The 13,610-nt window shown below is 44.6% G+C and overlaps 1 protein-coding gene across 1 annotated transcript in view; it reads left to right on the top strand.

Annotated features, from left to right (window-relative positions):
* The first annotated feature begins 3,404 nt into the window (after positions 1-3,404).
* LOC101989365 (S-phase kinase-associated protein 1-like) overlaps positions 3,405-13,610 on the top strand; it is a 10,419-nt gene continuing 213 nt past the window's right edge. Inside the window, exons 1-4 of the mRNA XM_013347066.2 lie at positions 3,405-3,526; positions 7,114-7,210; positions 11,171-11,244; positions 13,454-13,605. Coding sequence (XP_013202520.1) covers positions 7,114-7,210; positions 11,171-11,244; positions 13,454-13,605 — 323 coding nt within the window. The 5' untranslated portion in view covers positions 3,405-3,526. The remainder of the gene's footprint in view (positions 3,527-7,113; positions 7,211-11,170; positions 11,245-13,453; positions 13,606-13,610) is intronic.

Genomic DNA, 13,610 nt, shown 5'->3' with positions numbered 1-13,610 from the left:
CTCTCTGTGTGTGTGTGTGTGTGTGTGTGTGTGTGTGTGTGTGTGTGTGTGTTTGGTTTTTTCGAGACAGGCTTTCTCTATGTAACAGTTCTGTCCTGGTATATGCTTTGTAGACCAGGCTGGCCTTGAACTCACATAGATCTGTCTGCCTCAGCCTCCCGAGTGCTGGGATTGCAGGTGTGTGCCACCACCACCCAGCACAGCAATGGTGCTTTTAAGTGCTGGCGTCTCTCCAGCTCCCAAATCCCTTTTTAACCCCACTGAGAAGGCTGGTCCTCGCAGGAATCTTTCTGTGGACACTTGACAGCAGTGGGGACTCACTAAAGCAGATCCTCTCCAGAAAAAAATGTACCCAAAACAACTGCATTTTCCCACGTGCCCTACCTGACTCCCAGGTTCTTATTTTGCCTAGAGGCTGCATCTGGGTATGTCAGGAATCATCTGTAGCCCTGGAGGGGTGGGGCTGAGTTCTGTGCTGCACATTGGAGCCACAGCTCTGCTTTTCAGTTTGCTACGGAGAAAGTACCTCCTCTTTGGTTTGGTTTCCTTCCTCTCTAACGAAAGGTTTCTTGTTATTTTCAAGGCAGAGTCTTTGTTGTTCTAAAACGCATTATGTAATCCAGACTTGGCCCCAAACTCTCGCTTCTCCTCCTGAGTGCTAGGGTCCATGTGTGCATCATCAGGCCTGGCCAACAAGGGGTTTTGGTTACATGTGTACAGAGAGGATGAAGGATGACACTGCAACCTCCTCAAGGCCAGCTTTGGAATACACACGTGTGTGCCTGCGGGGACGCACACATACACACGCAGGGACTCTGTGGAGCCAGTCCTTTCTGATTTAAACTGACAATTATTAATAAATTGGGTAAAGATGCATCCTTTGAGCCTATACCCTGCAACCCTGCAGCCGTCTGGCTCGAGTGGAGGTTTCCAGGGAAGGTAGGGTTGATTCAAAAAGTGTGGCACTGATTCAATCTTTTCTAATAAATACTTCTGGCTCCTTCCTGGCAATGTCTTATCACTGAGGCCCTACCACAGAAGTTTATCCACTTACCCTCAGCTTCTGAAGCACCTTGGATAAGTTTAAAAGGCAGATAAACCTGCTCCCAGGTTAGATTACTTACATTGAAAACAGACCCGGCTGCCTCTCCTTACACTGGGCCAATTAATTATTTTCTTATTCACTTAAAAAAACATTTTTCCTATTCAGGTTCTTGTTATGTGGCCCTGGCTGTCCTAAAATTATTTAGACTCTCACTAAGTGTAGGGGACAACCTTGAACTTTTGATCCTCCTGCCTCCAGTCCTGAGTGCTGCGATTACAGGAATGTGCCATCATGCCCAGTTTATGGGAGTGTGGGGAATGAAACCCAGGGCTTTGTGCATTCCGGGCAAGCACATCATCCACTGAGCTACGTCCCTGGACCCAGAAGACAGATTTTCAGTAGACTGTAGTGGGAAAGCTGAAGAGCTGTGTCTAATTCATGGAAGAGGAAAATTAATATGTGATACATTCCTGTGAATCCATAGCCAAATAGTAGAAAAATATAAAAATCACCCAACTTTTGCCCTAGCTGTTTAGTTCCATTTATTTCAGGTAAACTATTTCTTGTGTGTATTTTGTGAATTAATTTGCATCTTTAATAGTCTAGGTATGGCAAGGATTGAACCCAATGCCTGGGCATGGTAAGCTTCAGCACCAAAATCTCCATTTTCTTCTCTAAGCATTTCTTGGTAATTCTAATATCAGAGGCTCTCATCCACCCAGAAAAACAAATACCTATTTGGTGCCAAGCCCTGTACTGGGTTCTTAGGCTAACTTTATGACCTGGCAATGCCTAGTACTGCTGAAGATGCCCACTGTATGGAGGAAAAGCTCTCCAGTAGGCCTTGCCCCGGAGGCCCAAAGCTAGGAGCTGTGAAGGGCAGGCAGTTGTGCAGAGGAAAAGCCTGAGAACTGTGGCCGTCATCTTCTGTCATCAGCTGTGGCACCTGGCAGACACTGGATACCATAGCCCGCAGACAAAGACCTGGTAATTCAAGCCATTGCTTGGCCTCTCTGCCGAGTCTTGTTCTAGAGAAAACTGTAGTCTCTGGTTTCTTTAGAAGGCCCTGTGTGGAAGCGTCTTTTGTCTTTGTGGTGTCTGGAATACCATCACGTGCTCGCTGGCTAGGTGAGCCAGGCGCCTTGGTGGGGACAGCGAGGCTCCCTAGACACAGCAGGGCAGGGCAGGGCAGAGCAGGCAATTGCACAGTTCCTGACTGGGGTGAGGCCAGATGGGTGCTTTCAGGCCTCTGCCTTTACTTCAAAGCTGTTTCATCCTAGCGACCTTATCACAGCCATCTCTGAGCATCCTGTACAGCACAGTCCGTTCAAGCTGGGCTTGGCTGTCCTGGTTCTCCGCTGGATCCCCAGCGCTGGCCTCCTCCCAGCCCCCGCCATCGCAGGGCCGAGTGTTTGGTTACCCAAAGGATGTGCCCTCACTGCTATGTCGATGTTTTCTTGGAGCTTCACTGTAACAATGGCTATTTGGGGTCCGGAAGCCTCTTCAGAGGTCGAGGGTAGGAAATAAAGGTTAAAAATACCCAACAAGGTCACTCAGGAGGCTGGCAGATTTCTTTGTGTTCAAATCCAGCCTGGTCTACATAGTGAGACCGATTTCAAAACAAAACAGAATGAATTATCAGTTCTGTGATCCCAGAGCAGGAGGTGGAGAGAGCTGAGTTTTAGACCAATCTGGTCTACATAGACAACTTGTGGCAACTCTGTGCTACAAGGGACCCTGTCTCAAAGGATAAAAAAACAAAAAAAACCAAAGAAAATAAAACCTTTAAAGTCAAACAAACAGGGTGTACTAAGTCAGGAGGATCCCAAGATCTTAGGCCTGAAGTGACACCTTGTCTCAACACGCCATAAGATTTCTTTTAAAATTCAACATCAGTGGAGTAAGGTTCAAGTCCCGAATCCCCTGGGCAAACACAAGCTCGTTTCTTTGGGTTATTAGGAGGGAATCGACGGTCAGGCTCAGGTGAACCCTCTAAGTGGAACACACACCACCACCCCCACAACCGGTTTAGCGGTTTGTTGTTTCCAGGCTTTTCAGGACTGGGGTCTTTCACGCAGTTTAAGACAGCCCCTGCCTGAAAGACCCTTCGGGTCGCGTTGGTTCCCCAGCCGGTGCCAGCGTCCGCAGTGAAGGAGAGCAGGGCGCTCTTGAGGGCAGAGGAGTAAGGTGAAAGCGCTCTCCCGCCTAGCCGCCCCTCCGTCCGGTGCCCCTCAGCATCCCTTCCGTAGACCTCGTCGGCGCTCAGGGTCTGCCGCGCCGCCCACCGCCTGCCGCCAGGCGATCTCCACGGCCAGCCCGGCCGGCTGTGTGACGTCACGAGCCCGGGGTCCTCGGCGCCCGCTTCCCGCTCCTATAAAGGCTGACGCCGCGCGGCGTTGCTGGAGTGGCCTTGTCCTCCTCGTACCTCCTCTGTGGTCGGCGACCGGCAGCCTCGGGCCCGCGGTCTTGAGACCGAGCACCGTGAGTAGCCGCCCGCGAGCCGGACCGGGACGTGGTCCCTGAAGGGCGGGCGTGGTTGGAGCCCCGAGGTGGCTGTGGCCTGCACGAGGCGGCGGCGGCGCCTCGGCCTGGCGTAGCCTGAGGCGCCGTGGGGCCCGTTGCCGACCCCGGACCGCCGAGAGCGCGAGTCGACCGGGGCAGGGCCGCGCGGCCTCTCGGCGCTCGCCCGAGGAGTCGTAGCAGAGCCCTGTGACGAGCCTGCTCCTCTGAGGGCGGCGCCGGTTGGACCCGAACGTGGCTGCAAGGCCCAGGCTTCGGCCCGGGCCTGCCTCAGCGACAGGCTTGCTGCCCCGCGCTCCAGGGCGGGTGGCGGCGGGGCTGGGGGGGGGGTCCCTGGCCGCCCCAGGTGGTGGGGGTCGTTGCTAGTCGGCTCGATTTGGGGCTCCCTCTCTTCCTTCCGTATCTGGCGCTCCTAGCTCCCTATGGGTCTTGCCTGTTGTACCGCCGAAGCTGCAGGTCCAGACGGGTTAGTTCTTTGCCTTGCTTTGTCGCGTCCTGCTGTCTCTGAACTCACTACTGTCCTAGCCGACCCCGTCGTCTGAGGTGTGTGACTTTTTAGGAGCCCGTGACCCTAAACGGGAGGCGCCTGGGTTTTTTAAGGGCTAGCCTGACACCTGCCCCTTGGTTCACTTTTAATGGAGTCCGCTGGTTCGGGTTGGGGACTGGTCGTTTTTCTTCAAAATGTCACAGTAGAATGTGCCTGTGCCATAGAACAGTGCAGTCCCTTCCTCCTGCAGACTAGTAAGGTGTCAGAATTTCGAGTCACTTAAAACAGGTTTGTTTTTGTTTAAAGTTTAGGTTTAGTAGAATTTTCTAGGTGGTTTAATTTCCAAGTCCAGGAGCTCAAAGTACTGAAGGGTGTTTTTGTTTTTTTTTTTTTTTTGAAAGCATGTCAAATCGAAATCTCATACATTATTACTTAAAAATTTTGCACTTAATTCCAACACAGCACCGAAAGTTAAGTCTAGGATTACAGAGTGCATTGAATTACAGATTAACCGATTGCTTCCCTGTCATTTAATAAGATCCTGGCTCCCGTACAAGCAACCTAATACCTGAATTCGACTATGACTAAGCACATCTTTATTTATTGTGGATTATTTCAAGGAAATATGGAATGATGTTACTTTTAAAGTAATTCTGTCAACTACGTAGACTTGTTCTGGAGTGTGCATTCCAGTGCTGGGTACTAGGAAAGAACATGTTTTGCTATTAAAAACTAGCCTCCCTTTATTGTTAACTTTACTGTTGCCTTATCATAGGGGAGGTGTGCTGCTCTGGGCTTCTCTGTTCTGCATTATTGGCAAGCACTAAATACCATGGAGAAGCAGACATGTTCCTGAGTTGAAAAGTGAAATCTGAGTCTCTCCAACCAGGGATGAGTGAGAGCTGGGTATTTCAGTGAATGATTGGAGAACGGGATTTAGCGCCCCCAGCCCATCCCCAGCTTGTTTGCTTGAGGGATGGTGGGGACAAATGTTGTGAAAGCTGAATGAATATTTTAAGGGATTAGAGTCTTAAGTGTTTGACTCTAAAAGGGGTGCAATAATTACTTTATATGCCAAACCCTATATTTTGTGAAAATTCACATTGTTTCTTAATACAGCCCAGATCAGAAAGCTTCAGCGGTACCTTGAGTTAATAGATAGTAATAACACTGAAGAATCGTGTTTACTTCACAATCACAGACCTTAAAGAGTTGCCTGTGAGTTAGGTGTGGTGCATACCTTTAGTCTCTGTAGTGGAGGCAGAAACAGGTGGGAGTTTAGGACAGAAGAACCCTGTCTCAAAAAACAACCAAAAAAAAAAAAAAGCTGCCTGTGAGTTTAAAGAGGTCTTTAATTAATCCTCCTCTTTTGGAAGAATGAGGGAAGAGATCTGAAGATAAGAAATTACAATTACAGGCTTAGAGCTTTTAGTTTTAGTTTTGTTTGCTTTTGACTTTCCCTCAAATTCAAGTCATGTTAGTTTTATGTTAGTTTTAGTTTGCTTAATTTTTTTATATATGAAGTTATATTTTTCCTAATGGCTCATATTTTATCTGAATTGAGTTTATGGCTGTTGAGTTCAGTTTTTGAGACAGGGTCTCATGAAACCCACACCAGCCTCATACTTCTTTCTATTTGTCAAGAAGATGGCCTAGAACTCCTGATCCTCCTCCTTGCCTAAAGGCTGGGATTATGATATGTGCTTATATGCACTGGCTCATCTTTTGGCCAGGTGGAGAGGACAGTGTTAGGTGGTGGTTACACTACTGAGCTGTAACCCCCGCCTCTTTGCTATTTTATTTTGAGTTCCCACAGGCTGGCTTGAACTTTGTATGTAATCCCAGCAGCCCTTGAATTTATGATCCCCCTGGCCTCAGCCTTCCAAAACTTGGGTATTATGGGACTGATTTCTCTAATCCTGGCTGTTGTGGAACTCACTCTTATAGATCAGGCTGGCCTTGAACTCAGAGACCCTCCTGTCTCTTCCTCCCTAGTGCTGAGATTAAAGACAAACACTTTTAATTTTTTGAGACAGGTTCTCATCTAGCCCAGACTGGACTTGAACTTGACTCTGTACCTTGCTTCTCAAGTACTGAGTTTATAGGCATATGCTCCCATGACTTAAATGCATTTTCTTGTTTTTGCTTTGTTTTTTGAGACAAAGTCTTTCTGTGTAGCCCTGGCTACATTTAGACCTGACTGGCTTTGTACTCACAGAAATCTGCCTGTCCGCCTCTCCCTCTTGACTTAGAAAGGCATGTGCCACCACACTTGACTTAAAATACATTTTTGAAACAGATTTTTTTATTGTAGGGATTTAGTCAGAGTATCTCAAACTTGGACACCTGAACAGTAAGTAGGTAATGAAAAATTAAAAAGGACTCTTCTAAATTTAAGCTCTTTGTGGGCTTTAGGGATCGTATTGACATCTGCTTATATGTCTTTTATTTTCTTGTGTGTACTCTTGTGTTTGTTTATCTAAGTGTGCATACTCTATTCTACTCTTTGGAGTAGTTGTTTTTCACTGGTAGGGTTTCACTGTAAGAAATTTACTTTTATTTGATAGCTTTGTTTACTTTGGACTGACGTCACTCAATCCAAAGGTGGTTGCTGTGGCAGTTAATTTTTCATATTGAATGATTACTCAGTGGGGAGCATACATGAGGAACATGGAAAGCATATATCTTAATTGTGAGGGGTTAGCAAATGGCTCAGCTGCCAAGCATGATGACCTCAGCTTGATCCCTGGAATCCACATAGGGGAAAGAGCGAACTACCTCCTGCAAGTTCTGACCTCCACATGTGTGCTGAGATTTATGCACACCCACACATATTCTAAAGTAAATGGCAAATAGAGATAGCTCTTAATACCAGTTGTAAATTCAGAACTACCTTTAAGTGGACCTGTAAGGCTGTTTAAAAGAGCTGTACTTGGGAGTTTTTTGTTTTGTTTGTGAAGAACTTAGAACTGTACAATAGCTCTTTAAGTTACTGCTTCCTGACAGACTAGTTGATGAAACATCTTATAGAATTAATAATTATTCAATGTACTTTCTTTAGATGCCTTCGATAAAGTTGCAGAGTTCTGATGGAGAGATATTTGAAGTTGATGTAGAAATTGCCAAACAATCTGTGACTATCAAGACCATGCTGGAAGGTAACTTTATGAAATCTTGGAGGCGGGGGTGGGGGGGTGGGGGGTTGTAACCTCCAAGTATTAGGTTTACTTGAGCTAGTCTGTTACAAGCTTGAGAGTGAGAAGGGTGGTTTCCTTTCTGCATTGTATGAATAATGAAACCATAAACTATTAAAGTGGGTTTTTTTGTTTGTTTTTTTTTTGTTTTTCCCCTTTTTTAAGATTGCTAGGCATGGTGGCTCACACCTTTAATTCCAGCACTTAGCAGAGGCAGGGGGATATATGAGTTTCAGGCCAGCTAAGACTATATAGTGTGACCCATAAACACACACAAAAAAATTATTGTGTGTGTAGGCATGCCATGTTATGCCAGATAATGTATTTCAGGAGTCAGTTTCCTTTTGCTCCGCTACTCCACCTTGTTGGGGTTTGTTGTTGTGTTTTTGCTTTTTGTCTTAAGAGAGGGTCTGTATAACCCTGGCTGTCCTAGAACTCCCTGTAGACCAGGTTGGCCTTGAATTCAGGGATATCTACCTGTCTTTGCTTCCCATTGTGCTGAAATTAAAGGTGTACACTATTCTACCTGGCTATATTGCTTTTTAAGGTTTTATTGTGAATTATGTGTGTGTTTAGATATATGCACGTGCTTGCAAGTGCCAGAGGCATTGGATTTGTCTGGAGCTGGAGTATATGGGTGCTTGTGAGCTGCCCAATATGGTGCCAGGAACTGAAGTGGGTCTGCTGCAGTACATACTCTTGACCACTAAGCCATCTTTCCAGTCCCACTCTCTTGAGGCTGGGTCTCTCATTTCTGCCTCTGCAGTACACAGATTACATATACAAACAAGCCTTTACATCCAGTGGTCGTCCGTTTGTCCATGTCCTTTTCTTCCTTCCCCCCAAAGACAGGGCTTCTCTGTGTAACAGTTCTGGCTGTCCTGGAACTACTTTGTAGACCAGGCTGGCCTCGAACTACCTGTAACTGCTATCCCAGACCATTTAGCACCCTCTCTGACCGCTAGACACCAGATATGCAAGTGGTGCACAAACATATGCAGACAAACTCCCATCCACATAAAACAACAACAAAAATCCAGTTTTTTGTTTGTTTCTGTTTTTTGAGACAGGGTTTTTCTATGTAATATCTCTGGCTATCCTGGAACTTGCTTTGTAGACTAGACTGGCCTCGAACTCACAGATCTGCCTGACTCAGTTTCCCAAGTGCTGAGATTAAAGGTGTGAGCTACCACTACCCAGCCAAATTACAGTTTTTAGTAGCTGTTTGTCTAGGTGGGATAGGATTGTAATACCATAACTGGTGAAGATGTAAATGAATTTGAGAGGATTAGAGATAAAAATGACTTTGAACTAGAATTGTGTTGGGAGATTCTTTCAAGGGAAGAGGGAACATTTCTAGGTGACTGGAATGCTTGCTGGGTTGTATAACTAATAGAGGTAGGGGTTTTTCTTTTCCTTACAGTATAGGGACCTGAACCCAAGGCTTTGTGCACAATTAGACAAGTTCACCTGAGGTAGAGAACTCGTAATACTGATTGCACGGGGAATGTCTTCTTTGTGAGTGACTTTTTAAAACTGTGAACATATTCTCTTTGGTAATTGGTACATGTCATGTGGCACCTGAAGTCCAATATTCTGGTAACAAACATTGTAGGTCCTTTCTTTTTTGTTTTTTCAAAACAGGGTTTCTCTGTTTAAAAGTCCTAGCTGTCCTGGAACTTGCTCTGTAGACCATGCTGGCCTCGAACTCACTGAGATCCACCTGCTTCTGCCTCCTGAGTACTGGGATTAAAGGCGTGTACTGCCACCACCACCGGGCATGATCCTTCCTATTAAGTGAGTAAACCCCTTGATATGTCCTGTAGTCATGGTTTATCAAGTTACCTGCTGATTGAGGGAGTATGGAATGGTCCCAATACAGAGAAAGTGATTCAGGTGTCTTATAAAGGTAGGTGAATAACCGACAGCAAACTTGCTTCCTGAATACTTGTTTTGGCAATGGAAGTATTCACTTCATCTTAGCGGTTGTTTGATGTGCTCATCTGTCCTATCCTGCTTCAGAGAAGCATTTGCCAATTTTAAGAGCTTTAGTTGTCTAAGCTTTGCTCTCAGAAGTAAGTAGACTGATAGATAGCAGTAGTTAAAGGAGTCTTTTCCTCTGTATTTGTGGGCTCAAAGCAGCATGGTTTCATAGGAAGTACCTGCAGCTTATAGGATTCTAGCCTCCTGAGGTCTGGAGTTCTTTGGATTTGGCTTCTTACTGATTTTGTTTTGTATATACAGTGTTTCTGGTTGGTTCCATGTGACTTAAGAACAAAATGAAACTCTTAAACTCAGGGTAATTAGAAGTGAAAATCTTGGTATGTTTACGTTTGGATTGACTTATTTGTCTAAGATAATGGTATCACATACTATTATCTGACAGGTACCGGCCAGAAGTCCCTGAAACTAAATAGCTTAAAGGAATGTATTTTGCTACTTTCATATAAAGTCTTAAAAACACTGCTAAATACTAGAGAAGCATTATTAGTACTTAAGCCTTCTTCTAAATAGCTTTGTATTTAAATAAAGGTAATATTTTATGTTGTCTGCATTATCAGTATATGTTACATAAAGAAAGATTTTACCCTGTAGATTCTCTTAACAGTGTTGGGGGGGTTATATATGAACTTGAAGCTTTTTGTTTTGTTTATGTCTTTGTTTTCTCTAAGGCGGGAAGGGGTGAAAGACAAGTATTGGAGTTACTGGGAGAGAGATGACCTGCTCTTTACCACTCCATTGAAACTTGTTATAAAGGACCTTAGTGAGTGCCTTGTGCTCAAGTGCAGTGTCTGTTTTGGTTTTCATCTAGATTTGCAGTACCTACGGGTTGACCTAAGTTTTTTGCCTGCATGTATTTATATACACCCTGTGCATGCAGTCCCTCCAGAGGCCAGGCGAAAACATCAGATTCTTCTTGGAGTTACAGATTGTTGTGTAAATTGATGGAGAGGGGAAACCCTGTAACGTTTATTGCAGTTGTGTAGTAGCTGAGGACTATGGCAAAGACTCTTAGGCCAAGGATATCCCCCCAAAAGTACTCCAAATATAAGAAACAAGCAAATAAAAAAATTGAGTCATATTTAAAAAAAGAGAATGGGATTCAGCTTTTCTAGATGTTCCTTAGTTATTCATACTTCATTAAATCACTGACAGGTGTGTGCCCCATGCCCATCCATACTAGAGTTTTAGGTCTACTTGGCACAAGCTGCAGTAAAATTGAGGAAATGCTTCCACCAGATTGACCTGTGAGTGTGTGTATGGGGGTGTGGGGAGTGTTCCTGATTAATGATTGTTGTGGATTTGTCTCACCCCTAGGTGGTGGTCCTGAGTTGTAAAAAAAAGCTGGCTGAACCAGCACTTGGGAGGCAGAGGCAGGTGAATTTCTGTTGAGTTCGAGCCAGCCTGGTCTATAGAACAAGTTCCAGGACACAAAGGGAAACTCCATCTTGAAAAAAAAATAAAAAAAGAAAGAAAAAAAGCAAAACAAAACAAAAGCTGGGGCTGGGGAGATGGCTCAGCGGTTAAGAGCACTGGTTGCTCTTCCAGAGGACCCAGGTTCAATTCCCAGTACCCACATGGCAGCTCACAACTGTCTCTAACTCCAAGATCTGACACCCTCACACAGACATAAATGTAGGCAAAACACCAATGTACATGAGAATAAATAAATTATTTTAAAAAAAAGATTAAAAAAAAAAAACAAAAGCTGGCTGAGCAAGGCAGAGGAGCAAGCCAGTGGCTTCTGCTTCAGTTCCTGCCTCCAGGTTCCTGCCTACTTTTTGACGGGCTGTTACCTAGAAGTATAAGATGCAATAAATTCTCTCCAACTTGCTTTTGGTGTTTTATCACACTAGAAGTCCTGACTAAGTATGTTGTTAAGGAGTTGGGAAATAATGGCTTCTCTCTTGCTGGTTTTCTTAGATTTGGGAATGGATGATGAGGGAGATGATGATCCTGTTCCTTTACCAAATGTTAATGCAGCAATTCTAAAAAAGGTAAGTGGTTATTTTGTTTTTGTTTTTCTTGTTTTGTTGTTGGGTATTGAATTTAGGGTCTCAAACGTGTTCTGATACTGAGCTACACACCCAGCGCAGGTAAGTTTTGTTTTGCTTTGTTTTTCAAAACAGGGTTTCTCAGTAGCTATGAAGCCAGTCCTGGAACTAGCTCTGTAGACAAGACTGGCCTTGAACTCACAGAAATCTGCTTGCTGTTGTCTCTCTAGTGCTTGTTTTATTTCTTTGGTTTGTGTTTGTTTTGTTGTTGGTTTTTGAGACAGGGTTTCTCTGTGTAGCCCTGTGTGTCCTGGAACTCACTTTGTAGACCAGATTGGCCTAGAACTCAGATAGCTCTGCTTGCCTCTGTCTCTTGAATGTTGGGATTAAAGGCTTATGCCACCACTGCCAAACTTGGTTTGGCTTTTCTTTTTGTTGTTGTTGGTTGTTTTTTTGTTGGTTTTCTTTTGTTTTGTTTTTTTGAAACAGGGTTTCTCAGTAGCTATGGAGCCAGTCCTGGAACTAGCTCTGTAGACCAGGCTGGCTTCGAACTCACAGAGATCTGTCTGCCTCTGCCTCCCAAGTGCTGGAATTAAAGGCGTGCGCCACCACCGCCTGGCTTGGTTTGATTTTTTAAGATGGGGTCTTGGTTGATAGCTCAGACTGGCCTTCAACTTGGAAGTAATCCTGCTGCCTTGTGGGTGCTAGAATTGCAGGCATGTGCCACCATACCTTTAATGAACTTAACTTTTAGTCTTTCCGTTGTTTCTTTGTGTAAATGAATAAATTTGTTTTTGTTTGTGTATGGTATGTGTACACATGTGTTTTGAATATCTACCTGAAGCCAGAGGAGCACATCAGATTTCCTGATATATGACTCTTATCTCCTGAATCTAGAGCTAGACTGGTAACAAACAAGCTTCCCTCCCCATCCCACATACCACAAGCTCTAGGGATTGCAAGTGCATGTTGTCTCAACTTTTTTATATAGATGCTAAGGATTCAAAATTGGGTCCTTAATGCTTGTTCAGCAAACACTCAAGACAGGGTTTCTCTGTAGCTTTGGAGCCTGTCCCCGAACTAGCTTTTATAGGTTGGCCTCAAACTCGCAGAGCTCCACTTGCCTCTGCCTCCCGAGTGCTGGGATTAAATGCGTGTGCTCAGCTTCAGCAAGCACTCTAGGGCTGAACTGTCTGCCCAGCCCTGCATTTTATTTTATATATGTATATGTATATAGGTGTCGTGCCTTCCTTTGTGTGCCTGGTGCCTGAGGAGGCCAGAAGAGGGCATCAAACCTCCTGGAACTAGAGTTACAGGTGGTTGTGGGTTATCATGTGAGTGCTGGGAATTGAGCCCATGTCCTGTGGAATAGCAGCAAGATGCTCTTAACTACTGAGTACTCTCTCCAGCCTCTCTGATTTTTATTTATATATGCGTACAAGTGTTTTGTTAAGTGTGCCGTCTGCATTCAGTTGTCTGCAGAGGCCAGAAGACAGAAAATACAGGCAGTTGTGAGCTTCCCATTGAGTGCTGGGTACTGAACTTAGGTCTTCTGTAAGAATAGCAAATGCTCTTAATCTCGGAGTCATCTCTCCAGCCTCTTGGTTTGTGGGGAGTTTATTGTTTTTATGTTTTTGAGACAAGCCTTGCTATCTCAGGCTGCCCTGGAACTCAGACTCCTGCTTTTTTTTTTCCAACTGTTTATTAAATTATAAGTATGCCTCAAAACACATGGCCCCTCTACCATTTTTTGTTTGTTTTTAACAGGATCAGGTGTAATGCTATGAATGATTTGGTTACATCTAATAAGATCTTTCATCCTTAAAAGTTAAAAAGATTATTTAAGCTTCATTTTTTTCTTTTGAGCTTGACTGTCAGAGGATGTGGGGTGGGTAGTGGGAGGATCAGGAGGACAAGGTAATTGGTGCAACTAACCAGTTTAGGGCCAGCAAGATAACTTAATGGGTAATGCCTCTTCCTGCCAAGCTTGATGGTCTGAGTTTGGTCTGTGAATCCACATGGTGGAAGTAAAGGCTCAGTTGTCCAACCTTCTGTGTGTGTGTTTGCAATAAGCAAACTTTGTTTTTAAAAGTTGACTCTAACTTTTTGTTAGATCACCCTTTAGTTAGTTCTTTACCCAGTGTAGGATTGATGTTCCCAGCATTAAACTGAAAGTCTTGTAACAGATTGTCAGAAGAATTTGTTGTTGTAGGTCATTCAGTGGTGCACCCATCACAAGGATGACCCTCCTCCTCCTGAGGATGATGAGAACAAAGAAAAGCGGACAGATGATATTCCTGTTTGGGACCAAGAATTCCTGAAAGTTGACCAAGGAACACTTTTCGAACTTATTCTGGCTGCAAACTACT

This window comes from Microtus ochrogaster, chromosome 7 (genome assembly GCF_000317375.1).
Source record: "Microtus ochrogaster isolate Prairie Vole_2 chromosome 7, MicOch1.0, whole genome shotgun sequence".
NCBI classification, from domain to species: Eukaryota; Metazoa; Chordata; class Mammalia; order Rodentia; family Cricetidae; genus Microtus; species Microtus ochrogaster.
The sequence above is the reverse complement of the archived record's forward strand: the minus strand, read 5'-3'. Positions and strand labels throughout refer to the sequence as shown.